Source organism: Tamandua tetradactyla, chromosome 8 (assembly GCF_023851605.1).
Source record: "Tamandua tetradactyla isolate mTamTet1 chromosome 8, mTamTet1.pri, whole genome shotgun sequence".
Classification (NCBI taxonomy): Eukaryota; Metazoa; Chordata; class Mammalia; order Pilosa; family Myrmecophagidae; genus Tamandua; species Tamandua tetradactyla.
The window spans coordinates 70,685,692-70,712,818 of record NC_135334.1 but is presented as its reverse complement, the minus strand read 5'-3'; the positions used below and the strand labels follow the sequence as shown (position 1 = coordinate 70,712,818).

At 41.0% G+C, this 27,127-nt stretch overlaps 1 protein-coding gene across 3 annotated transcripts in view; it reads right to left on the bottom strand.

Annotated features, from left to right (window-relative positions):
- Positions 1 to 27,127, bottom strand: part of XRRA1 (X-ray radiation resistance associated 1) — a 118,716-nt gene that overhangs the window by 37,788 nt on the left and 53,801 nt on the right. For 2 of the 3 annotated variants that reach the window (XM_077113573.1, XM_077113574.1), the window contains 4 exons: positions 20,303 to 20,431; positions 19,454 to 19,671; positions 4,381 to 4,421; positions 1,870 to 1,995 (listed from right to left, as the gene is read on the bottom strand). In XM_077113573.1, the coding sequence (XP_076969688.1) occupies positions 1,870 to 1,995; positions 4,381 to 4,421; positions 19,454 to 19,671; positions 20,303 to 20,431 (514 nt within the window). Of the gene's footprint in view, positions 1 to 1,869; positions 1,996 to 3,339; positions 3,628 to 4,380; positions 4,422 to 19,453; positions 19,672 to 20,302; positions 20,432 to 27,127 lie in introns of those variants that run through there. The other variant, XM_077113575.1, reaches the window with a different exon arrangement.

Genomic DNA, 27,127 nt, shown 5'->3' with positions numbered 1-27,127 from the left:
ATTTTGCTTCAACAAAATTGATTTTATGTATGTCCAAATGCATGAAACAGTTTAAAACTCTGAACTTCATTTAAGATTAATTGTCTCTTCTTCAGTAGTTTCAGTCTGCCTCAAGCTTGGAAATCTGCAGTGGGAAAGGGGGCATGTCTGGCTTCTCCCGGTCCAGTCTAGTGCTTCTACCTTTCTACCCTTATCTTCTGCTCTACCTATTTGGCTAGTGTTTCTCAAACTTTCCCAAGTATAAGAATCATTTGGAGCACTTCCTAAAAAAACAGAGATTTCTAGACTCCAACCAGATGCATTAGACTTTTCGGGGAGTAAGCCTGACAAGGGGTATATTAACAAGTGTCCAGGTGATTCTCACCCTCAGAGAAGTTTAGGAACCCCTGCACCAGGCTACCTTCCTTTGACCCAGGAAGATACTTGAAGTTGACTCTCACAGTCACACCGCTATTCTCTGGCTTCTTCAGATACCCACATTGGGAACATCTAACTGTACAACCCAAGACACAGGCAATCTATTTTCCCTCGGCTGGACTCTTATGTTTCCTCCTCCAGCCCGTCAGTTGGGGTCACATCACCCTCCAAGCAGTCCTCTTGGGCAGGATTTTCAAAGGCTCAAGGCTGGGTTTCAACCAGAATCCCTGATGGAAACAGGATTCTGTTGGAAACACACCTGTTGCCCAGTCAGCTCTAGGTCTGGGAGCTGTTCCCACGGTGGCAGTCTTTCCTCACTCACTGTTGGCCTGTGGGAATTCACCTTTGGGCCCCTCTTGGTCCCAGCCTCTGTGCTCTCACCAACTCCCAAGGACAGAGTTCAAGGTCTCCAGGAGCCCTTCCACCTAACTTGAGGTGAGGGGTAAAAAAATTGCCCATGGTGGGAGAAGGGGCATAGAAAATGCCATGGCAGTCAAAAACATGTTCCAAATCAGTTCTCCCTCCCACCTCCCTTTAACTTCAACTCTTTTATACCCTCAAGACAGTGGGAGGTCAGAGGTTGCTAAACTGGTTTTCTGACTTTTCCTTTGTAAGCCCTCTGTGTCTACTGCCTTGCTGAGAAAAGTAGGGCCTTTGGGCTCCTATTGTCCTTAGGGTCTCAGCCAAAATGAGATAAGAGGATTTTTAACATTTGAACCTTCTTTTACACTTAGGGAGTTTGGTGGCACTAACAGCTGCCTTGGAAGGAATGCAAGCAGAGTATCTTAAAAGTTTCCTGCATTTCAGACTTGAGTTGGGCTCAATTAGTGAGGTTTACAGAAAGTCAAACAAGATGTAGATATTGGTAAAAATATCAGGAAAGCACTTTACACTCACTGTTAAATCTGCCCCATTTTACAACTGCTGTTCTCTTGGGGTAGAACATTATTTCCCACTTCATCCTACCCTCATCCTTTACCTGGCTAAACTCATTAATTCAGATCCCAGCTTAAACACCACTGCCTCAAGAACCTTCTCTGGTCCCCAATATTAGGCGAAACCCCCTGTCATATATATATGCCTAGCACTGTGTGTTTCTTCATAACACTAAGCATGCTTATAATATGATTATTTGTCCGGTGTCAGTCTTCCCTATAGGCTATAAGCTCCACAAGGGCAGAGGCCACATCTTTCTTTTCACAGCTGTGTATTTAATGCCTAGTACAGAGCCTGGCACATGGTTAATGCTAAATAAATATCTGTGACTGGATGGATGGACTCCTGCCTGGCCTGCACTCCCTCTACTTCCCCACCTCCACCCTGCTCTGAGAACTCCCGACCCCTCCCATCTGTAAGATGGGAACGGGAGAGTTAGCTTTCAGTCCAGAGTAGCTCCCATCCCACCCTCCCATCTGTGCTCCTGAGGAAATCAGTAAAGAAGGAGAAAGTCACCTTGTTGTAGGCCAGGCTAAGGTACCTCAGCTCTGGGAAGGGCGGGGCCAGCGTCTGGTTCCTGGCCTTCAGTGACTTCACAGGAAGAATCTCAAATATGGGAGGAAGTGCACATACCTTGGTTGTCTTAAAAGGAAAAAAAAAGTTAGTCAAACTTCCCTGATAATAAAAACACTGAGGGTGCCAAAGGCCAAAAGATCCTATGGAGTATGTGGAAAGAATGACTGTTCTAAAGGTTTAGCTGAAAGAGACATATAGGGTTCCAATGGCCCAGGGTTCTGGTTCCAAGTTCTTTGAGGTCACATGGTGAGCAACTCTCCAGCACTTAGTTTCCTTTTCAAGCTCTCTGAGGAAAAAGGATAAATAGCAGTAGTACCAACCTCAGAGGTTCTTTGGTTCTCTCTACCCCCTACACTCTGCCCTGCACCATCTTATCCTGGATTGGCCCTCCTACACAGACGGGCTAAAATTTACCTGGAAGGCAAAGGTGCAGGAACTGGTGTTGCTGATGAAAGGGGGAATTTTCAGTGGGGAGAAGGAGAGGAGGAGTGACCTGAGCCTTGAACACCTGGTCTGATGGGCTAGCCCAGGTCCTACAGTGAAGGCCTTTCATTGGAAGATGAAGCCACAGCTAAATCCTGAGTAACTTAAGACAGGCCTTGTCTGCCTGGTCACTTGAGGAGTGTACCTGTTCACTCGAGGAGTCAGTGTCTCTCTGTACAATCCAGACCACTTCAGGGTCAACACGTTAACAGGTTTGATCAAGCAAGATATGAAAACTGCTTAACGCAGTTCACTCATTGATTCCTTGAGCTAGAAAGGATCAAAGGAAATTTCAGGGTATATACTGGGCTAATGATTTGGGTTCAGATGGATTAGAGTCTGTTCTTAGCTCCATTAATCACTGTTTGATCTTAAATAAGCCACTTAAATTTTGTTTGCTCATTCAGCGAACATCTGTGGAGCTTCCTGGAGTTTCAGCTCATAAAGCCACACAAGTGTGACAGGTCAGCCATGGGTTCTCACCCCATGTGATGGTATTAGGGAACTTATGACTCCCCTCTCCAAGTAATCCAAATACAATCCCTGAGAGGCCAGAGTGAAATATGGTGGCAGTCTTGTAAGGCAGACTCTTCAACTATGCAATTCCCTACCTGGAGAAGGCTGTGTGAGCTGAAGAGGGCGAGTCAGACTGTAGCACAGAAAAGAGAAAGTCAGAGAGTCAGGCTTGTGGGTATCTAGCAATGCCCAGGGGCAGAAGTGTCCTGACCTGAGTCTATAACTGGTCCTAATGGGGGCAGAGAGGGCCCAATCAATCTTAGAGGGGAATGCATCTGGCTTTCATGGACAGAGGCCACTAAAAATTTCAGTCATCCAACTAATGACCCAGATTTTCAAATGTCAGACAGCTGAGATATGAAAACTGAGTAACCAATTATCTTTGACTTCTAAGATAGATTGTTTACTTACCTTAAATTCCTCCCATCCCGATATGCATGCCCTTTTACAGCATGACCTTGCTGTTCCTTGCATTCATGGGTGGAGTCTATATCTCTACTCCCTTGAAACTAGACTGGCTTTTGATTCCCTTTGACTAACAGAATGTAGCAGAAATGACATTGTTCGAGTTTCAGAGCCTTGCAATTTGGCTTTGTTCCCTTGGAATCCTGCCACCACGATTCTGGAAAGAAGTCTAAGATGGAAAGACCACATAGAGAGACACCAAGCCATGCCAGCTATCTGCCTAAACCTAGCCCCCAGCTAACCTACCAGCTGAATGACTGAGCCCTGGTAAAACCAGCACAAGAACCACCTAGCTAATCCAAGTAATTGTGAGAAATAATAAATTACTATAACTTAAAGTCAGTGAGTGGTTGGTTTATTATACAGCAATAGTTACCTGATATACTTCTCACACAGCTGTATCTTTGGGGAGGGAGTAGATTGTGCTGCTTCTCAAGGGCACAGGTGGCTAAATGAATAGTTGGGCTTCTTATTGTAAATGTATAAACAATATTTAGTTCATGTCACTGGTTTCTATGAGACTGATTAGTGAGTGTCTATTCTGAGAGAAAAATCCATGTTCTGTGCTGTCAAAAATCAAGTGTCTAAGCCTGTAACACCAAGTATTAGCCCCTGATAAGAGGTGCGTCTGGTAAGGATCACTCCAGCTTTTAAGGGTTCTTGTCAGGGAGCTGATTGGCTCCATACAGGTGGCAGCCCCACTTCAATGACAGCTTTATCACTGGAGGCAGCAACCATTGTTACTGAGCTGTCAGCTGGACTGCAGACTGCATGAGAGCAGGGGCCTACCTATCTACTTCACTATTACATGTCCAGTGGCCAGCCTGTTCCCTGGCATAGGGCATGTATCCAGTAAATATTGGTTCGAGAAATAGGCTTCCTCAGTGTGATATATATAAACGTGTCTCATGGCTCCATTAATTTATTTTCATTTATTAAAACTACTGTTTTAACTCAAGGATACTTTTAAAGTAGAAATTTTCCTACCTGTGATGTTGAAAATCCAGGGTAAGATGAGAATACAACTTCTGAAATAAAAGAGAAATTGAACGAAGTTTTTTTAGGAGTGCTGGCTGAACCCCAGAGAGGCCAAAGTCTAGATCTTCCACCCACAGTGTACAGCTGGGTGCCTCCTGTGGGGAGTACCTCATTTTGTCTTACTATCTCCAATGCTAACTAGGAAGAGGAGGGGCTGTGATAGCCATCAGGTAATGATCCCTCTGCACTTAGAAGAACATCCAAACTCCATACCCAGGCCTATGAGGTCCTGCATGGTCTGGCCCCTATCTCCTTCTCTGAGCTCATTGAAGACCATCTTCCCCTTACTGTATTTCAACCATACTGACCTACTTTTGATTTTGCAACATGCAAGCTCTTTCCAGCCTCAGAACCACTGGGTAATCAGCACTGATCAGAAAGGAAATCAATTATCTTCGAAGACAGAAAGGTATATAATAGATACTCTATTAGAAGATTTTAAAATACTATTTGTTATATTAGTAGAAATTGAATGTGTTAAGTCAGTGAATTCAGAAGAGAAGCAACCAGTGAATTTAGAAGAGAAACCAGGAGCAACAAGCAAGGCAACAAGGTGGAGGAGAGAACTTTATGGGTAAAATGAGCCAATAAACAGGTGAGTCCAACTTAAACAGATCATCTGCTGAGACTGGATCCCATGAAAGCTGTATTTGCCTTCCACAAGTCTTTGATATAATGAGAAAAGCCACATGAAAATGAAGTGAACATTAGTAGGGAGTAGACAACACATGGTAAAAATGACTCCTAGAGAGTCTGCACAAGGAACAAAGTAAGATCTTACAGGGTTGGGCCATGGTTGCAGGAATGAGTGCTGCACAGTGATCCCCTGGAGAGGAAGAATGCTAGCTACAGAAAGACAAACTATAGCATACTATGTCTAAACACATATGCTGCCCCTCCCACAATCATAGGAGTCAGATTGGCATCAGACTTCTCCTTGGCAAAAATGGATCTAAAAGGCAATCAAGTAATATCTTCACTTTTTAAGTGAAAATTATTTTAAGGCTAGAAATCTCTTCTCAACCAAACCAGCATTCAAGTGTGATAAAATAAAGATAGGTTAGGATATTTAGGAACTCAGAAAATCTACTACACAAACCTATCTTTGAAAGAAGTATTCAAAAAGCAAATGAAAAGTGACCCAAAATAGGAAGCTATTTTTATGACTGCGAGAAGGGGAAAACTTCTTAAACAAGAACCCAAAAGTATAAACCAAAAAGCAAAACTGGATAGATTTGGCTAAATCAAAATGAAGACTATCTCTTCAGGAATGATATTTATATGATTATAATAGGTGACAGAAGAAAAGATATTGAAAACATTTAAAAGTGTCAAAGAATATGAAATGGCAACTCATAGAAGGTGAAAACCAAACAGCTAAGCAAATAAAGAAATGCTTAACATTGTCAGTAATTATAAAATTGCAAATTAAAACAATGAAATATCATTTAACACCTACCAGAATAGCAACTGTTAGAAAAATTTTAAAGTCTGATAATATTAAGTGGTGGGAAGGGTGTAGGGAAATAGGAACCTTTATGTACTACTGGTGTGAGTTAACCATCAGTCCCTCTTCTAGGTACATATTCCAGGAAAAACTCTTGTACAGGGTATATGCAAAAGACATACAGGTTGTTTATTGCAGCATCATTTGTGCTAGCATAGAGTTGTGGGCAACTTAGGTGTCTATTGGTAAGGGAACAGATGAGTAAAATGTGATTGAAGCATTCTGTGGAATACTATGCATTAGTTAAAAGCAAAAAACTAGATGGACATACAACAACAAGGAGAGAGCTTAAAAACACTGTTAAGAGGAAAAATTAAGTAACAGAATGAGCTCAATAGCACATTATCATCATGTAAATTAAAATACATTTACGTACAACATAATATTTAGTTTTCAAGGGTACATATATACATCCATGAAAATATATCAAGCCCAAGAGTAGATGTGTCATCTTTGTATGTCCTAAAGCCAAGCCCGGCCTTTGATGGCTTGCACTCCCAGCACTGCTGCTCCTCCATATCAGCTGGCTTCTTTCCCTCCAGCAGTTGATTTTCTACCACTTCTTACCCTCTGAGTGACTTGCTCAGTAGCTAAAAGGATGCTGGTCTGGCAACAGCCTGCATTTTCTGAAGGTGCTAAGAAAGCTCCTCAGTTAGTTGCCAGGCAGTAAAAGCTGCAGATAAGCCTTGTACTTTTGTCCCATATCCACTGGTGACTTCATATACTGAAATAGGTTAACATCACCATGACCTCTTTGAAAGGGAGCTTCCCCCAACCCCAACTTCATCCCACCATTTGCATCAGAAAATTGAGTAATTCTCTCTTTGTGGTCCACTGGTGAAGAATTTCCAAATTTTCTGTGGGTGTCATAAAATCCTCTTTTTCAAGGTCAAAATTAATGTCTAATAATACAAGGAATTTTAGAGGACAGTATAGCCATATACAGAGCCCATTATTTGAAGTAAATATTGTTGTGTTTGTTCAACTGGTGTACAGTACTTGGAAGTAAAAGATCATCGTCTTTTACAAATATGGTTGATAAAGCATATCAAGCTATATGGGGAATATCATTTCCCCTAAGCTTGTTAGCCATTATCATGTAACATGAGTATGAACTAAACTACAAATCAGCAATTCTGAATGTATACATTATTTTAAATATCTATTACAGGGGATTCAGCTAATAAAAAAAGCTATCTTTGATGTAAGATGTAATTCAGCTAACTTTTTTCCCTAAGCATCTTTATTTCAAAATATTTTCATTAGCTATATAACCTTAAAAAAATTTTAATTTAAGAAAACAAACAATACACTTAGAACCACCAAAAAATGGATATCTTAGTTAGCTTAACCACAGGCATATTTAGTAAAGTATCCATATAATTATTGTAAAGCCTGTGCTTGCACAGTAAGTTTCATAAACCAATTTAAAATTAAGGCAACAAGAGAAAAATCTACAAATTTAGACAGCAAGGTTCTTATATTCTAAGTATTAAACACTAGCTTAGATACCATTTGATCAGCTGTCAAAACTGTGAATGTTCTCAAAATATCAAGTAGAAAGTTCTTACAAATATCTGCATTGCTATAGTAATGACCTATGTTACTAAATATTTTCCTAATTTCAGGAAAATATGAAGATACAAATATTTTTACAATTAACATATGGAAATCTTAACCACCAAAAATGGATATCTTAGCTTATCCATAGGCATATTAAAAAAAAATCTAAGTAATCATTGTAAAGCGTGTTTATACAATATGTTTCATAAACCAATTTAAAATTAAAGCACAGAAGGAAAAAAAAACTATAGATACAGATATCAGATTTTCTTAAATTCTCAATATTAAACACTATCTTAAATACCATTTGATTAACTATCAAAACTGTGTGTGTTCTTAAAATGTCAAGTAAAAAGTTATTACAAATACATACTTTGCTATAGTAGAAATCTATGTTACTAAATATTTTCAAATTTTTTATTTCAGGAATTTATTTTATCTAATATTACTGTAACTGCCTATAGTTTTTAAAAACCATTTCTTTGTTGTAAATATATACATAGACACACACATAAAGAAAAGAAAAAAGAAATAATTTTCAAAGCACACTTCAACAAGCAGCTACAGAACAGTTCCCAGAGTCTGTCATGGGCTACCATGCCCTCACCTCAGATTTTTCCTTCTAGCTGCTTCAAAACACTGGAGGCTTTATCAGTCATAATAATGGAATCATATAGTATCTGTCCTTTTGTGTGTGATTTATTTCACTCAGCATTATGTCCTCAAGGTTCATCCACATTGTCATATGTTTTGGGACATCATTTTGTCTAAATGCTCATAACATTCCATCATCTGTATATACCACATTGTTTATCCACCTGTCTGTTGATGGGCACCTGGATTGTTTCCATCTCTTGGCAACTGTGAATAGTGCCGCTGTGAACACTGATGTGCAAACGTCTATTCGTGTTACTGCCCTCAACTCTTCTGGGTATATACCAAGCATTGGAATTGCCAGGTCATAAGGCAACTCAATATTTAGTTTTCTGAGATAGATTGTTTACTGGCCTTAAATTCCTCTCACCCCAATATGCATGCCCTTTTACAAATTTTCAAATGTCAGACAGCTGAGATATGAGAACTGAGTAACCAATTATCTTTGACTTCTGAGTTAGATTGTTTTCTGAGGAATTGCCAAACTGACTTTCACAACAGCTGAACCATTTTACATTCCCACCACCAGTGAATAAGTGTTTCAATTTCTCTGCATCCTCCAACATTTGAAAATCTGGGGCATTAGTTGGATGATTGAAATTTTTAGTGGCCTCTGTCCAACATTTATAATTTCCTGTTTGTTTAATAGCAGCCATTCTTATAGGTATGAGGTGATATCTCATTGTCATCTTAATTTGCATTTCCCTTATAGCCAATGAAGATGAGCACTCTTCATGTGTTTTTTGGCCATCTGCGTTTGCTCTTCAGAAAAGTGCCTATTCATTTCCCCTGCCCATTTTATAATTGGGTTGTTTGTTCTTTTGTTGCTGAGCTGTATAATTTCTTTATGTACACAGGATATAAAGCCATTATCTGATATAAGGTTTCTGAATATTTTCTCCTATTGAGTTCGCTGTCTGTTCACCTCATACCATGTACTATTAATTCCATATATATCATATCTGATTTTCCTTCTTTCTACACTCTTCTCCATACCTCTCTCTTCTGTCTTTTCATATCTGACTCTAGTGCTCCCTTTAGTATTTCTTGCAGAGCTGGTCTCTTGGTCACAAATTCTCTCAGTGACTTTTTGTCTGAGAATGTTTTAATTTCTCCCTCATTTTTGAAGAACAATTTTACTGGATATAGTATTCTTGGTTGGCAGTTTTTCTCTTTTAGTAATTTAAATATATCATCCCACTGTCTTCTTGCCTCCATGGTTTCTGCTGAGAAATCTACACATAGTCTTATTGGGTTTCCCTTGTATGTGATGGATTGTTTTTCTCTTGCTGCTTTCAAGATCCTCTCTTTCTCTTTGACCTCTGACATTCTAACTAGTAAGTGTCTTGGAGAACGCCTATTTTGGTCTAATCTCTTTGGGGTACGCTGCACTTCTTGGATCTGTAATTTTAGGTCTTTCATAAGAGTTGAGAAATTTTCAGTGATAATTTCTTCCATTAGTTTTTCTCCTCCTTTTCCCTTCTCTTCTCCTTCTGGGACACCCAAAACACGTATATTTGTGCGCTTCATATTGTCCTTGAGTTCCCTGATACCCTGTTCAAATTTTTCCATTCTTTTCCCGATAGATTCTGTTTCTTTTTGGAATTCAGATGTTCCATCCTCCAAATCACTAATTCTATCTTCTGTCTCTTTAAATCTATCATTGTAGGTATCCATTGTTTTTTCCATCTTTTCTACTTTAACCTTCACTTCCATAAGTTCTGTGATTTGTTTTTTCAGTTTTTCTATTTCTTCTTTATGTTCAGCCCATGTCCTCTTCATGTCCTCCCTCAATTTATCGATTTCATTTTTGAAGAGGTTTTCCATTTCTGTTCGTATATTCAGCATTAGTTGTCTCAGCTCTTGTACCTCATTTGAACTATTGGTTTGTTCCTTTGACTGGGCCATATTCTCAATCTTCTGAGCGTGGACAGTTATCTTTTGCTGCTGGCATCTGGGCATTTAGTCAGATTTCCCTGGGTGTCGGACCCAACAAGGTTGTAAGATTTTTCTGTGAAATCTCTGGGTTCTGTTTTTCTTATCCTGCCCAGTAGGTGGCGCTCGTGGCACACGTTTGTCTCAAGTGTTTGGAATGGATCCCCTCGGTCACCGATCTCCGTGGCCTGGGGATTTCCGATCCAATTCTCTCCGTTGGTTCAGGGGCTGCGCGTGGTGGGGGCATCAGCCGCCACGGCTTGAGGGGACCCTGTGGCTGGTCGCCAGCCACAGCAGGCCCGGGGAATTCGCCACCGGACCAGGAAGTCGCCCGCGGGGGAGGGGCGTCGGTCACTGGCCGCCGCGGCCTGGGGAATTCCCCACTGGACCAGGAAGCCGCCCACGGGGGGGGCCCACCGTGGCTTGGATAGCCCTCTGATCCAAGACTCGTAGCCGCGGACTCGAAGCCGAGACTCGAAGCCGCCCGCAAAAGAGGGGCGCCGGCTGCCTCGGCTTGGGAAACTTGCCTCTCCGAGACTCTCAGCCGACCCGGGAAGGAGGGAGGGAGTAGCTCTGACTGCCGCAGCTGCCGCTGCTCAGGAAATCGCGCGCTGCTCGGGGATCTCACCGCAGCCGAGTCTCGCAGTCAGACTAGCCAGTCCAGACTGGGGTACGCTGTGTGTCCATTCCCTGCTGTAGCCCCGGGAGCTGTTCTGCACTGTTTCAGTTCACCTAGTAGTTGCTTTGGAGGAGGAGGAACTAAGACGCACGTACCTTACTAAGCCGCCATCTTCATACCATGTATTATTAATTCCAGATGGATCATAGACCAAAATGGGAAAACCAAAACAATCAAGCTTCTAGAAGAAAAGAGAAGAATAACTTCATGGCCTTGGGATAGGCAAAAATTCTAAAACAGGAAATAAAAAACACTAAGAATAAAAATAAAATAAAAAATAAAAGATTAATAAATTTGACATCATTAATTCCGTTCATTAAAATTCACCATTAAGAATATTGTTCTAGAATTAAAAGAAAGGGCCAAGATGGCGGCTTAGTAAGGTATGCGTGTCTTAGTTCCTCCTCCAGAGCAATTACTAGGTGACCAGAAACAGTGCAGAACAGCTCCCGGGGCCACGGCAGGGACTGGACACACAGCGTACCCCAGTCTGGACTGGCTGGACCGGCTGCGAGACTCCGCTGCGGTGAGCTCCACGAGCGGCGCGCGCTTCCCCAGGCTGTGGCGGCTGGCAGCCGGCGCCCCTCCCTTCCTCCTTCCCGGACTGGCTGAGAGTCTCAGAGAAGCAAGTTCCCCAAGCCGCGGCGGCCGGCGGCCGGCACCCCTCTCTCGCGGGCGGCTTCCCGGACTGGCTACGAGTCTCGGATCAGCGAGTTCCCCAAGCCGGGGCGGCTGGCGACTGGCGCCCCTCCCCCATAGGCAGCTTCCCGGTCTGGTGGCGAGTCTCGGATCAGCAAGCTCCTCAAGCCACAGTGGCCGGTGGCCTGAGCCCCTCCCCCACAGGCGGCTTCCCGGTCCGGCGGTGAATTTCAGATCAGCGAGCTCCCCAAGCCGCGGTGACTGGCGGCTGGTGCCCTTCCCCCACAGGCGGCTTCATGGTCCAGCGGCGAATCTTGGATCAGCGAGCTCCCCAAGCCGTGGCGGCCGGCGGCTGGTGGCCCTCCCCACAGGCGGCTGCCCGGAGGGAGAGTAGGGAGTCTCCGACAGTGGCAGGGACTGGGTCCAACCAAACACCAATAGTGGCATTAATAAAGGAGCCATAACATCTTTCGCTGGTGGGATCCACAGACAGACAAGCGCCACATACTGGGCAGGATTAAAAAAACAGAGCCCAGAACTTCACAGGAAAGTCTTTCAACCTGCTGGGTCTCACACTTAGGGAAATCTGATTAAATGTCCAGACGCCAGCAAAAAATAACAAATCACACCAGGAAAACTGAAGATATGGCCCAGTTAAAGGAACAAACCAATAGTTCAAATGAGATACAGGAGCTGAGACAACTAATTCTGAATATACGAACAGAAATGGAAAACCTCTTCAAAAACCAAATCAATAAATTGAGGGAGGACATGAAGAAGGCAAGAGATGAACAAAAAGAAGAAATGGAAAGCCTGAAAAAACAAATCACAGAACTTATGGGAATGAAAGATACAATAGAAGAGATGAAAAAGACAATGGAAACCTACAATGGTAGATTTCGAGAGACAGAGGTTAGAATTAGTGAACTGGAGGATGGAACATCTGAAATCCAAAAAGAAACAGAAACTATAGGGAAAAGAATGGAAAAATTTAAGCAGGGGCTCAGGGAATTGAATGATAATATGAAGTACACAAATATATGTGTTGTGGGTGTCCCAGAAGGAGAAGAGAAGGGAAAAGGAGGAGAAAAACTAATGGAAGAAATTATCACGGAAAATTTCCCAACTCTTATGAAAGACCTAAAATTACAGATCCAAGAAGTGCAGCGTACCCGAAAGAGAATAGATCCAAATAGGCGTTCTCCAAGACACTTACTAGTTAGAATGTCAGAGGTCAAAGAGAAAGAGAGGATCTTGAAAGCAGCAAGAGAAAAACAATTCATCACATACAAGGGAAACCCAATAAGACTATGTGTAGATTTCTCAGCAGAAACCATGGAGGCAAGAAGACAGTGGGATGATATATTTAAATTACTAAAAGAGAAAAACTGCCAACCAAGAATACTATATCCAGTAAAATTGTTCTTCAAAAATGAGGGAGAAATTAAAACATTTTCAGGCAAAAAGTCACTGAGAGAATTTGTGACCAAGAGACCAGCGCTGCAAGAAATACTAAAGGGAGCACTAGAGTCAGATATGAAAAGACAGAAGAGAGAGGTATGGAGAAAAGTGCAGAAAGAAGGCAAATTAGATATGATATATATAATACAAAAGGCAAAATGGTAGAGGAAAGTATTACCCAAACAGTAATAACACTAAATGTTAATGGACTGAATTCCCCAATCAAAAGACATAGACTGGTAGAATGGATTAAAAAACAGGATCCTTCTATATGCTGTCTACAGGAAACACATCTTAGACCCAAAGATAAACATAGGTTGAAAGTGAAAGGTTGGGAAAAGATATTTCATGCAAATAACAACCAGAAAAGAGCAGGAGTAGCTATACTAATATCCAACAAATTAGACTTCAAATGTAAAACAGTTAAAAGAGACAAAGAAGGATACTATCTACTGATAAAAGGAACAATTAAACAAGAAGACATAACAATCATAAGTATTTACGCACTGAATCAGAATGCCCCAAAATATGTGAGGAATACACTGCAGTCACTGAAAAGGGAAATAGACACATCTACCATAATAGTTGGAGACTTCAATTCGCCACTCTCATCAATGGACAGAACATCTAGACAGAGGATCAATAAAGAAACAGAGAATTTGAATATTACAATAAATGAGCTAGACTTAACAGACATTTATAGGACATTACACCCCACAACAGCAGGATACAAATTTTTCTCAAGTGCTCATGGATCATTCTCAAAGATAGACCATATGCTGGGTCACAAAGCAAGTCTCAACAAATTTAAAAAGATTGAAATCATACACAACACTTTCTCAGATCATAAAGGAATGAAGTTGGAAATCAATAATAGGCAAAGCACCAGAAAATTCACAAATATGTGGAGACTCAACAACACACTCTTAAACAACCAGTGGGTCAAGGGAGAAATTACAAGAGAAATTAGTAAATATCTCGAGACGAATGAAAATGAAAACACAACATATCAAAACCTATGGGACGCAGCAAAGGCAGTGCTAAGAGGGAAATTTATTGCCCTAAATGCCTATATCAAAAAAGTAGAAAGGGCAAAAATTCGGGAATTAACGGTCCACTTGGAAGAACTGGAGAAAGAACAGCAAACTAACCCCAAAGCAAGCAAAAGGAAAGAAATAACAAAGATTAGAGCAGAAATAAATGAAATTGAGAACATGAAAACAATAGAGAAAATCAATAAGACCAGAAGTTGGTTCTATGAGAAAATCAACAAGATTGATGGGCCCTTAGCAAGATTGACAAAAAGAAGAAGAGAGAGGACGCAAATAAATAAGCTCAGATATGGAAGAGGAGACATAACCACTGATCTCACAGAAATAAAGGAGGTAATAACAGGATACTATGAACAACTTTATGCTAATAAATACAACAATGTAGATGAAATGGACAACTTCCTAGAAGGGCATGAACAACCAACTTTGACTCAAGAAGAAATAGACGACAAACCAATCACAAGTAAAGAAATTGAATCAGTCATTCAAAATCTTCCCAAAAAGAAAAGTCCAGGACCAGACGGCTTCACATGTGAATTCTACCAAACATTCCAGAAAGAAGTAGTACCAACCCCGCTCAAACTCTTCAAAAAAATTGAAGTGGAGGGAAAGCTACCTAATTCATTCTATGAAGCCAACATCACTCTCATACCAAAACCAGGCAAAGATATTACAAAAAAAGAAAACTACAGACCAATCTCTCTAATGAATATAGATGCAAAAATCCTCAACAAAATTCTAGCAAATCGAATCCAGCAACACATTAAAAGAATTAGACACCATGACCAAGTAGGATTCATCCCAGGTATGCAAGGATGGTTCAACATAAGAAAATCAATTAATGTAATACACCATATCAACAAATCAAAGCAGAAAAATCACATGATCATCTCAATTGATGCAGAGAAGGCATTTGACAAGATTCAACATCCTTTCCTGTTGAAAACACTTCAAAGGATAGGAAAACAAGGGAACCTCCTTAAAATGATAGAGGGAATATATGAAAAACCCACAGCTAATATCATCCTCAATGGGGAAAAATTGAAAACTTTCCCCCTAAGATCAGGAACAAGACAAGGATGTCCACTATCACCACTGTTATTCAACATCGTGTTGGAGGTTCTAGCCAGAGCAATTAGACAAGAAAAAGAAATACAAGGCATCAAAATTGGAAAGGAAGAAGTAAAACTATCACTGTTTGCAGATGATATGATACTATACATCGAAAACCCTGAAAAATCCACAGCAAAACTACTAGAGCTAATAAATGAGTACAGCAAAGTAGCAGGTTACAAGATCAACATTCAAAAATCTGTAGCATTTCTATACACTAGCAATGAGCAAGCTGAGGGGGAAAATCAAGAAACGAATTCCATTTACTATTGCAACTAAAAGAATAAAATACTTATGAATAAATTATCTAAAGAGACAAAAGACCTGTACAAAGAAAACTACAAGAAACTGTTAAAAGAAATCACAGAAGACCTAAATAGATGGAAGAGCATACCGTGTTCATGGATTGGAAGACTAAATATAGTTAAGATGTCAATCCTACCTAAATTGATTTACAGATCCAATGCAATACCAATCAAAATCCCAACAACTTGCTTTTCAGAAATAGAAAAACCAATAAGCAAATTTATCTGGAAGGGCAGGGTGCCCCGAATTGCTAAAAGTATCTTGAGGAAAAAAAATGAAGCTGGAGGTCTCACGCTGCCTGACTTTAAGGCATATTATGAAGCCACAGAGGTCAAAACAGCATGGTACTGGCATAAAGATAGATATATCGACCAGTGGAATCGAACAGAGTGCTCAGATATAGACCCTCTCATCTATGGACATTTGATCTCTGATAAGGCAGTCAAGCCAACTCACCTGGGACAGAACAGTCTCTTCAATAAATGGTGCCTAGAGAACTGGATATCCATATGCAAAAGAATGAAAGAGGACCCGTATCTCACACCCTATACAAAAGTTAACTCAATATGGATCAAAGATCTAAACATTAGGTCTAAGACCATAAAACAGTTAGAGGAAAATGTAGGGAGATATCTTATGAATCTTACAATTGGAGGCGGTTTTATGGACCTTAAACCTAAAGCAAGAGCACTGAAGAAAGAAAGAAAGAAATGGGAGCTCCTCAAAATTAAACACTTTTGTGCATCAAAGAACTTCATCAAGAAAGTAGAAAGACAGCCTACACAATGGGAGACAATATTTGGGAACGACATATCAGATAAAGGTCTAGTATCCAGAATTTATAAAGAGATTGTTCAACTCAACAACAAAAAGACAGCCAATCCAATTACAAAATGGGAAAAAGACTTGAACAGACACCTCTCAGAAGAGGAAATACAAATGGCCAAAAGGCACATGAAGAGATGCTCAATGTCCCTGGCCATTAGAGAAATGCAAATCAAAACCACAATGAGATATCATCTCACACCCACCAGAATGGCCATTATCAACAAAACAGAAAATGACAGGTGCTGGAGAGGATGTGGAGAAAGAGGCACACTTATCCACTGTTGGTGGGAATGTCAAATGGTGCAACCACTGTGGAAGGCAGTTTGGAAGTTCCTCAAAAAGCTGAATATAGAATTGCCATACGACCCTGCAATACCATTGCTAGGTATCTACTCAGAGGACTTAAGGGCAAAGACACAAACAGACATTTGCATACCAATGTTTATAGCTGCATTATTTACAATCGCAAAGAGATGGAAACAGCCAAAATGTCCATCAACAGACGAGTGGCTAAACAAACTTGGTATATACATACGATGGAATATTATGCAGCTCTAAGACAGAATAAACTTATGAAGCATGTAATAACATGGATGGACTTAGAGAACATTATGCTGAGTGAGTCTAGCCAAAGACTAAAGGACAAATACTGTCTGGTCCCACTGATGTGAACTGACATTCGAGAATAAACTTGGAATATGTCATTGGTAACAGAGACCATCAGGAGATAGAAATAGGGTAAGATAATGGGTAATTGGAGCTGAAGGGATACAGACTGTGCAACAAGACTGGATACAAAAACTCAGAAATGGACAGCACAATACTACCTAATTGTAATGTAATTATGTTAAAACACTGAATGAAGCTGCATCTGAGGTATAGTTTTTTTATTTTTTTATTTTTTAATTTATTTTTTCTCTCTATTATCGTTTTATTTCTTTTTCTGCTGTCTTTCTATTTCCTTTTCTAAATCGATGCAAATGTACTAAGAAATGATGAATATGCATCTATGTGATATTAAGAATTACTGATTGTATATGTAGAACAGAATGATTTCTAAATGTTGTGTTAGTTAATTTTTTTAATTAATTAAAAAAAAAAGAAAAGAATATTGTTCTAGTTTGCTAGCTGCCGGAATGCAATATACCAGAAACAGAATGGCTTTTAAAAAGGAGAATTCAATGAGTTGCTGGTTTACAGTTCCAAGGCTGAGAAAATCCCAGTTAAAACAAGTCTGTAGAACTGTCCAATCTAAGGCATCCAGGGAAAGATACCTTGGTTCAAGAAGGCCAATGAAGTTCATGGTTTCTCTCTCAAGTGAGAAGGCACATGGCGAACACAGTCAGAGTTTCTCTCTCATCTGGAAGGGCACATGGCGAACACGGCCTCATCTGCTAGCTTCTTCTCCTAGCTTCCTGTTTCATGAAGATCCCCCGGAAACATTTTCCTTCTTCATCTCCAAAAATCGCTGGCTGGTGGACTCTGTTTCTCGTGGCTATGTCGTTCTGCCCTGCTCTCTCTGAATCTCTCATTCTCCAAAATGTTTTCTCTTTTATAGAATTTCAGAAACTAATCAAGACCCACCCAAATGGGTGGAGACATGTGGTCACCTAATCCAGTTTAACAATCAGTCTTGATTAAATCACATCTCCAGGGAGATGATCTAACTACAGTTTCAAATATATAATACTGAACAGAGATTAGAAGAAATGGCTGCCTTTACAAAATGGGATAAGGATTAAAACATGGCTTTTCTAAGGTACATACATCATTTCAAACCAGCACAAATATGAAAAAGTAAATCACAGCTTGGGGGAAGATTTTTATAATACATATATCTGACAAAGGATTTATATCCAGGATATATAAAGAACTAAAAAAAAATCACTAAAAAACCCATACAATCCAATTTAAATATATGCAGAAGACTTGAACATACTCTTCCAAAAGAGGTTGTAAAAGTAAACAACAAGCACGAAGGTGCTCAACATCATTAGCCATTTGAGAAACAGAAATGATAATAATCTGAGATACCCCTACATCCCTACCAAAATGGCTAAAATAAAAAAAAAAAAATGTCATTACCAAGTGTATGTGAGGATACTGAGTAACTGGAAATCTTTTACATTAATGTGGTAGTGTAAACTGTTTCACCCATTTTGGAAAAGTATTTGGCAGTATTCACCAACGCTAAACATCCTTCTATACTGTATGTCCCAGCAGCCCACTCCTAGGTATCTAACCACCAAAAGATATGTAAAAGAATGTTCATGGCAGCTTATCCATAATGACCCCCAAGCTGAAAATAACCAAAATGTCTAAAATTGTTAAAAAGGTAAATAAGTTGTGGTATAAATGGAATAAATAGTAATAAAAAAGAGTGAACTACTGATACATGCTCTAACAAGAATGAATCTCATGGACACAGTATTGAGTGAAATAAATCAGACACAAAAGTGTATATAGTCTATGATTCCACATACATCAGTTTCCAGTCAAACAAAACTAATCTATGGTGATAGAGGTCAGGACAGTGGTTAATCGAGAGATACTGATTGAGAGATAACCACACAGGACACTAGAAATGCTCTATATTGTAATAAGGGTAATGGTTAAAGGGTGAATATATGTAAAAATCCAAGCTCTACACAAGATTTCTGCAATTAAGTAAACTATCCCTCAATTTAAAATATTGTTTAATTTTTATAAAACAATATTGTTATAATATATATTTTCATATTTTAATATTGAAATTTTAACAAAAGTGTATGGTAGTGGTGTAGTAATAGATGACTAGATCAGTGGAATGGAATACATAATCTGGAAATACCCTCATATATTAAAGGGATTTGGGTTTATAGTAAAGGTCACATTTCTCTTCCTTTCCGCCTCTGAATGTTGCCGTCTAGATGTGATTCTTAGAACTGTGGTGGCCATTTCGAGACCCTAGTGGGAGCCAGCCTGAAAGGACCACCAAGCAGGCTAAGGATGGCAGAGAAGAGGATAGCCTCTGGATTCCCTTGGAAACATGAATGCACCACTGAATTTACCATCCCTGAGAAGCCTTCCCTCCGAGTTTCTTGTTATTTAGGAACAGAAACCTTTAAAATCACTTTTAATTAGATTTCAAACACAACTAATAGAACCAGTTGGGAAGTCAGTTCCTGTGAGACCTCCTCCCAAACCCGGCAGCGTACATGCAGCACCTCCCCGGGAGTCCCCTAGGAGTATATTCTGGAACTCTGAGCTAAGGCACTAGAGTCCGGAACGAGGGGCATCACCTACCTGTCCGGTCGACGTCCTTTTTCATGGGCAGTACAGTGTAATCCGGTTGCTCATCCGAGGCCTCAAACATCCAGGATTTGGGCTGCAGTGTGGACCGGGACTCTTTCCGGGGGCTCACCCTGCCGCCAGCCCAATCCCCTGACCCGTCACGGAGATAAACTTGCTGTAGGTATGGAATCCGGGAAATCCTGTTTTGCTCCAGACTTAGTTTCTTCAGTCTTCGATTAAGGAAAGCAAATACAGTATCTCAGAATGAACACCTCAGGGACATTTACCAGTAACTTTGGGGATAGAACCTGAAATCTGGCTTGGATATGGAATACTCATGTGTGACCCTGAACCAGTGTTTACGTTCTTTGGGGCTCAATAAACCTGTCTCTAGAGTGGGGATGATAATATTTATTAATCTCTCAAGATTCTTATTGGAAATTAAATGAGACAGTATGTTAAGGGCCTGGAACAAAGTAGTGCTCATTAAATGGTAGCTGAATCCAAATTAAAATTTCCAGGGATTAAAGCTTGACCATTTAAATTCCAGCATTTTCTTTACTTCAACCAAATAGGTAGAACTGCTTTAAGATGATTTCAAATGCTTCCTTACATGGTGAGCAGTTAAATGTCTCTGATTTTTATTTTTTTTTCCCCTGTATCCAGTCCAGTCACATGATCAGAAATGTCCTTCCTGATGGCCCATTTTTATGAGTGAGCCAGAAGCTCAGTGGGGAGAAATAAGTATCCATGGCCACACTGCAGGGATAAGTGGTGGGGCTGGCTCTTGGAGCAGCACTCAAAGTGTGAGCCAGGCCAGGGGTTAGAGAGGGCCCTGCAGGAAGAGGCTAGTGGTCTTACCTCCTGAGTCCTGCCAGACTGGCAAAGCAATTGGGGTTGGAGAGTTTGTTGTCATCCAGCATCAGTGTCTCCAGTGCTGGGAATCTCAGGATGTACCTCTTACTTGTCAGCGTTGTCAAAGATGACTCCCTGTGAGTGCAAAGATCTTGGGTAATGAGCAAGGGCAGGGACAAGCTCTACTCCCCCAAGGAAGAAATGGAGGATAGGGAATCAATCAGGAGGCCTAATTGGCTTGGAAACTTCTCTAGCACCAAGAGGCTGCAGAGAGGGACCAGAAGGTGTAATTCCCTCCCTGAATGACTCCTTCCCCAGCCCCACTTCTACCCAAACAGTCTTCATGTCTGCGTAGCAGCGTACAGATGGGGTAATGAGTCTCAGACTGAGCCCTAATAGCCCCTGCTGTTAGAATTTAGATGGAGCTGGGTGACAGGGGTCTATTTCCATGGGGAGCTCTGCATGGGGGGAGGGAGAGGCAAGGAAGAGACTTTGTGGCTGTAACTGGCAGAGAGACAGATGAAGAGAACAGCATAGAGATGCCTTCTTAGATAGTAGCTCCAACCCCAGTCCTAGGTAATTAAGGCTGAGCCTTCACTATGTAGAAAGGCTGCACACATAAACTGATGGACTTAGTAGTGCTCATGATAAACACCAGGGTGAATAGGGCATGACTGAGTTAGGAGGGAGCACTCTGTAAGATTTGGGCTTCGCACAGACCCCTAGTTACACAGTATCAACTCAAGGATTGGTAACCATGGCACCACCAGGAGACAGCACCCTTGGCATAGACCACCAAGTGAGGCAGGCACGATGGATCAAGGGCACCCACCATCCCTGGCAGCAGTAAGGCTCTTCACTAAGGTGTCTTCATGAAATACACACATCAGTGAGGCATTGAGAAATCTCTTCTTAGGCTCACATTCTCTGATGATACCCAGAAACATGGGAGAGTGGATTTAAGGGGCTGATTTCCTGAATTACACAGGTGGGGCAGGAGGTTGTGACATTTTAGTTACTACCAATAAAGTGACCTCATTTGTGTCCCCAGGTGGATGGGACCTAGGTAACTCTGTAAGTACACATAGGCACATGGCACAAATCACACATTCATGCCTCCCTGCACACTCTATACCCTCTGCACACTAAAACAAATACACACATGGACACAGGCACAAATACTTTCACACACAGATATCACAGACACACATACAAGAGGAAGGGAAACTAACGTTTCTTAAGAGCCTGCAGCATTCTTGGCATTGGGTTAGGTATTTTATATATGTCATCTCAGAACAGCACTGAGTGTAGGTATTACTGATCTCCTTTTACAGATGAGGAAACCCAAGCTCAGTGTGACTTACCTAAGGTCTCATAGCCAGAAAGTGGTAGAGCTCAAACAAGGACCCAGCTCTAAAACCCAGACCACTTTGTGCTGCCTCACACTCCCTCTCTCTCTCATATCCACATCTTTGGGCCCCATGTGTATTAGAGGGGAGGGATTTGGAAGGGGTAGTTGTTACCCGGGACAGAGAGAGCCTGACAAAGGTAGGCTATGAGTTAAAAAGCTAGGGTTGCATCGCCCTTCCTGCTTGGGCGATGCGACCCTAGAGCTGGGGGGAATTCAGAAGCAGGAGCCAGAAAACTAAAGGTCAAAGATTAGGCTTGATTAAAGTGCAGTAAGAGCTCAGGAAGCATGACTGGAGTGGGACTGGTGTCTGCTCCCACTTGCATTTTTTTTTAATTGAAAAATTTGAGAGAATTGTAAATTTTTATGCAGTAATAAGAAATAACAGAAGAAATAACAGAGATCCTATATATGTACTTTTCCACTTTCCCCCAATGGTAACATTTGCAAATTTATAGCATAATGTCACAACCAAGATACTGACATTGATACAACTGAGATTTTCTGTTTTACTTGTGCTCCCCTTTGCATATGTATGCACATGTGAGAGTATTAAATTCTATACAATTTTATCATCTGTACCCACCACTACAGTAAAGATAGTGAACGATGTGAACTACCAGAGTCCCTTATGTTGATGTTGCCCTTTTATAACCACTCGCACTTCCGTCCCACCCCCTGCCCATCCCCTGGTAACCATTCATTTATCCTCCATTTCTAATATTTTGTCATTTCAAAAAAAGTTACATAAATGAAATCATACAGTTTTTAATATTTTGGGATTTGCTTTTTTTACTTAGCATAGTTTCCTGGAGACTTATTCAAATTGTTGTGTTGATCAAAATGTCAATCCTTTTTATTACTAAGTAGTATTTCATGATACAAATGTGCCACTGTTTATTTACCCGGTGAAGGACATCAGGGCTGATTTCCAGTTTTAAGCTATTACAAATAAAGCTGCTAGGAACATTCATGTTCAGGTTTTCTGTGTGAACATAAACTTTCACTTCCTTTGGGTAAATGCCCAGGAGTGGCTGGGTTGTATGTATACTGAGCTTTTTAAGACTTCCACTTTTATTTCTGCAATCTTCAGGGGCCTGAAAAATGTTGGGTTTGGCTCCTGATACAACTTATAACCCACGACAATTTGGTTTCTGCTCCCAAAACTTCAGAAATTGCTCTCACCAAGGCCGCCTGTCTTCACGTAGCAGACCACTCCCTCCTTACAGCATTCTCTTTCGTAGGCTTCATTCCCTACTCAGTCTGTTTGCTTGACCTGTCTTAAAAGGTTAGTGTTCCCCAGATTTCTGACCTTAGACTTTTTTTTTTCTGATTCTAGTTACTATTTCTGGACAATCTTATCAACTTCTTCTACGGCTTTTCTGCTGATATCTCTAGTTTCAGGCTCCAACCCAGCCCTGTGCCCCTGGATTCAGTAGCCTGCTGGATATCTTCACTTGGACATTCATGCATATCTTTAATATATCTTAATAGAGCCAGCTTCTGGGGGAACATTCCTACCCTCACGGTGCTTACAGTCTTTTGGAGGAAGTGGTCACAGTGGGACAAAAACAGTGGGGAGAGTCACACACTAAGGGGTGAAAGTAGGAAGGACTTAGAGAAGGCAATGTTTAACTAAGCCATGAAGTGAAGAATATAGAGAAAATTTGCCTTGCTTTTTACCACTGTGAGAGAGATAAAGGGACAGGGGAAACAGCATCTTTTGGGGGAGCTGGATCTATAATATTTCTAAGACGCTTTAGGCAGCCATGTGTCCCATCATGTGGCACAGAGACACAGGCAGCTCACTTGTAAACAAAACTGTGGTGAGTAACATAAAGGAGCAGATATGAAGGTAAGTAAATGCCAGTTTGAATCTATTGTGTACCCCAGAAAAGCCATGTCCTTTAATCCTCATTCAATATTGCTGGGTGGTATCTTTTTTATTGTTTCTATGGAGATGTGACCCACCCAACTGCAGGTGGTAACTTTTGATCAGATGGTTTCCATGGAGATGTGTCTCCATCCATTCAAGGTGGGGTTGCTTACTGGAGCCCTTTAAAGAGGGAACAATTTTGGAAAAAGCTTTAGAGCCACAAGAGCCACCAAGACACCAGAACCAACAGAGCCTACAGAATGGACAGAGCTCTGGGAAAGCCGCTGAAGAGAAAGCTAGCAGATCTCGCCATGTGCCTTTCTAGCTGAGAGAGAAACCTTGAACATCATTAGCCTTTTGAACCAAGGTATCTTTCCCTGGATACATCAGGCTGGACATTTTCATAGCCTTGCCTTAATTTGGGCATTTTCACAGCCTTAGAACTGTAAACTTGCAAATTAGTAATTTCCCCCTTTTAAAAGCTGTTCCATCTCAGATATATTGCATTCCAGCAGCTAGCAAACCAGAATACTGAGTAACAGACTTCCCGGCTGCCTCACGATGCTCAGGATCTACTTCAGGTTGCCTTAAGGCATAGCTGTGTGATTCCCCAATATCTTTATAATAAACTCTCCTTTTATGCTTACTCTAACACTGACAGACTTCCTAGGGTTATAACCATGACAGTTCTGACTGAAAAAGGGACAGGTTAGATTTGGTGTCAGAAAATGTGGGAAAATAGGCTTGAAGTTCAAAGATCAGAGACAGTTAACAGAGAAGGAAGGAAGCCATCAGTTAACAATATTTCAAGGTCACAGATAACTCCTTTCTTCTTCCTGGAAGGACCAACTTTCATACACAGAATTTTTAATCTCTATTTGAAGCAATTACAGGAGGGTGCACAGCAGTTATATTGATTTATAGTTAATTGACCAATCTTTATTTTATTCCAGTGAAATATGCAACAGCTAAAAAATAAGTCTGCAGAAAATTCCTCTCGGGCCCCATTACCAGAGAATTGGCTCTGTCCTATCTTTGTGACAGGTGACATTGCTTTGTCTTTTTAAAGTTTCCTCCTAATTATAACATGGAAAAGTTTTCTTTTTGTCTCTAAAACAGATGTCTCAAAATAAGGGGTCAATCAATAGATGGGAGGCAGGTGAGATTCAAGGCTTCAGAGGAAAGTGTCAGGCTCTCCCACTGAGTCCTTCCCACCATGGTTTTGGGGGAAGAGTTGTTTGAAGTGGCAGGAGTCTGGCAGTAGGGGAGAAGCCCAAGTTTCCAGCTGTTCAGAGTGATGTTATTTTTAGTATACCTTCTCTTGCCCAAACAAATTAATGCTATCTAAAATCTGACAGATTTTACTTAATTTTTTTAGAAGCCAAGAGTACGCCCCAGTGGTTGGATTCAGGAATGAGAATTCATGTACCATATTAGAAAAACCACAGGAATGGGGATCAAGAGGCCTGAGCTCTGGTCCTGCTGCTGCTGCTGCTGCTTTGCTTGCTCTGTGACTCCTGATTGGGGTTGAGCATGTCTGGGCAGTTTCTCTATCTCTAGGGTAAAAAGGGATCTCTTTTAGCTTTTATACTGTAGGACTCTGGACTGGGCTAAAAATATTGCTCAATAGATGAACCAAGGGCTGTAGTAAACAAGATGAAATTTAGCAAGCTCTAATGTCAGTTCAAATATCAGATCAGCTTCTATGTTAAGAGACAGAAAGCCCACTGTTTTAGTTTGCTGGCTGCTGGAATGCAATATACCCGAAACGGAATGGCTTTTAAAAAGGGGAATTTAATAAGCTGCAAGTTTATGGTTCTAAGGCTGAGAAAATGTCCTAATTAAAGCAAGCCTACAACAGTGTCTAAAGTAAGGCATCCAGGGAAAGACACCTTGGTTCAAGAAGGCCGATGAATTTCAGGGTTTTTCTCAACTGGAAAGGCACATGGCAAACATGGCGACGTCTTCTAGCTTCCTCTCCAGGCATCTTGTTTCATGAAGCTCCCCAAGGGACATTCTCCTTATCTCCAAAGGTCGCTGGCTGGTGGAGCTGTAGTTCTCATGTCTCTACAGCTCTCATCATTCTTGTGACTGTGCTCTGTTGCTCTCCTGTTGTTCTAAAACTTTCTCCAAAACTGCTTCCTCTTTTAAAGGGGTCCAGTAAACTAATCAAGACCCATCTGGAATGGGTAGAGTCACATCTCCCTCTAAAGAAAGGTTAATACCCACAATTGGGTGAGTCACATCTCTGTGGAGATAAATTAATCAAGTTTCCATCCTACATTATTGGATAGGGATTAAAAGACAGGATCGCTCCCAGAAGTATGATGAGAATTAAAACATGGCTTTGCTAGGGTATATAAATCCTTTCAAACTGGCATACCCATTGTGCAAACAGAATGAGGGAGACATGGCTTAACAATTTACTTGTATAAAAGAGGACTTATGGATCTTAACAACAAGCAGCATGATGTGGCCGCTAAAAAAGTAGTGCTCTTTTAGGTGCTATTATTAGGAATACAGTGATTAGAAAAAAAGAGGGAACAATCCCCCCCTGCTCTGTGCTAGTCAAGTGTAAGACAGCCAACTTGTGCTGGGGAAAAAGTCCAAGGGGAAAAGGGAATAAGCTTAGTGGGAGAAGTCAGTTTATCAAATTTCAGCTCAAAATGAGTAATAGAGCAGTTGAAAGAAGGTGTGGGTCAAATATGATTTGTCTAACTCGCCCAGACAGAGATAACAGTATAATCCAAGGCCAAGAAATGAGAGGCTCAAATAGTTCAGGATAGATGAAGTACATACATAATGAAAGGGAAAAAAGTAAGGAGAATGGAGGATGAATAAATAGGCAGAGACCGGACATGAAAAGCCTTGTGTGTTAATGGATTTTATGTTTAGGACATTGGGGAGTGCAGAAGGACTTTAAGAAGCAAGGGAGTAATATAATCAGACACGCACTTCAGAAATATCTTTTTGACTGATGGTAGGGAGGATAGGTTGGGAGGTAAGAAACTGGAGAAAGAGACCAAATAGGAGGATATCAGAACTGGGCAGGTTTGAGAAAAAATTAAGAAACACAATAGTATCTGCTAATTGAATGGCTATGTGGGGAAGAGGGAGAAAGGCCTAGACAATTGCATAACAGATGGATACCATGCCAATCACTGAGATTAGGGACACAGAAGGATATTTTAGCATGGCGAGTGTGGTAGTGTGAAGCTGTTTTGCCCCCAGAAAAGTCATGTTCATTTAATCCATTCCTGTGGCTGCAGACCAATTGTGGGTAGGACTTCCTGATTAGGTTATTTCAATTGAGATGTGATCCACCCCATTCAAGGTGGATCATAATCCCTAACTGGAGTCCTTTAAAAGAGGATAAGGAACTCATATAAAAAGTCCAAAGAGCTCAGAGAAGCCCCAGAGAGGCGGAGACAAGGAAACACCCACAATGAGAGGAAGCCACAGTGGAGAAGCCAGAAGATGAAGCAACAAAGCCCAGGAGAAAAGGACCAGCAGACATTACCATGTGCCTGGCCATGTGACAGAGGAG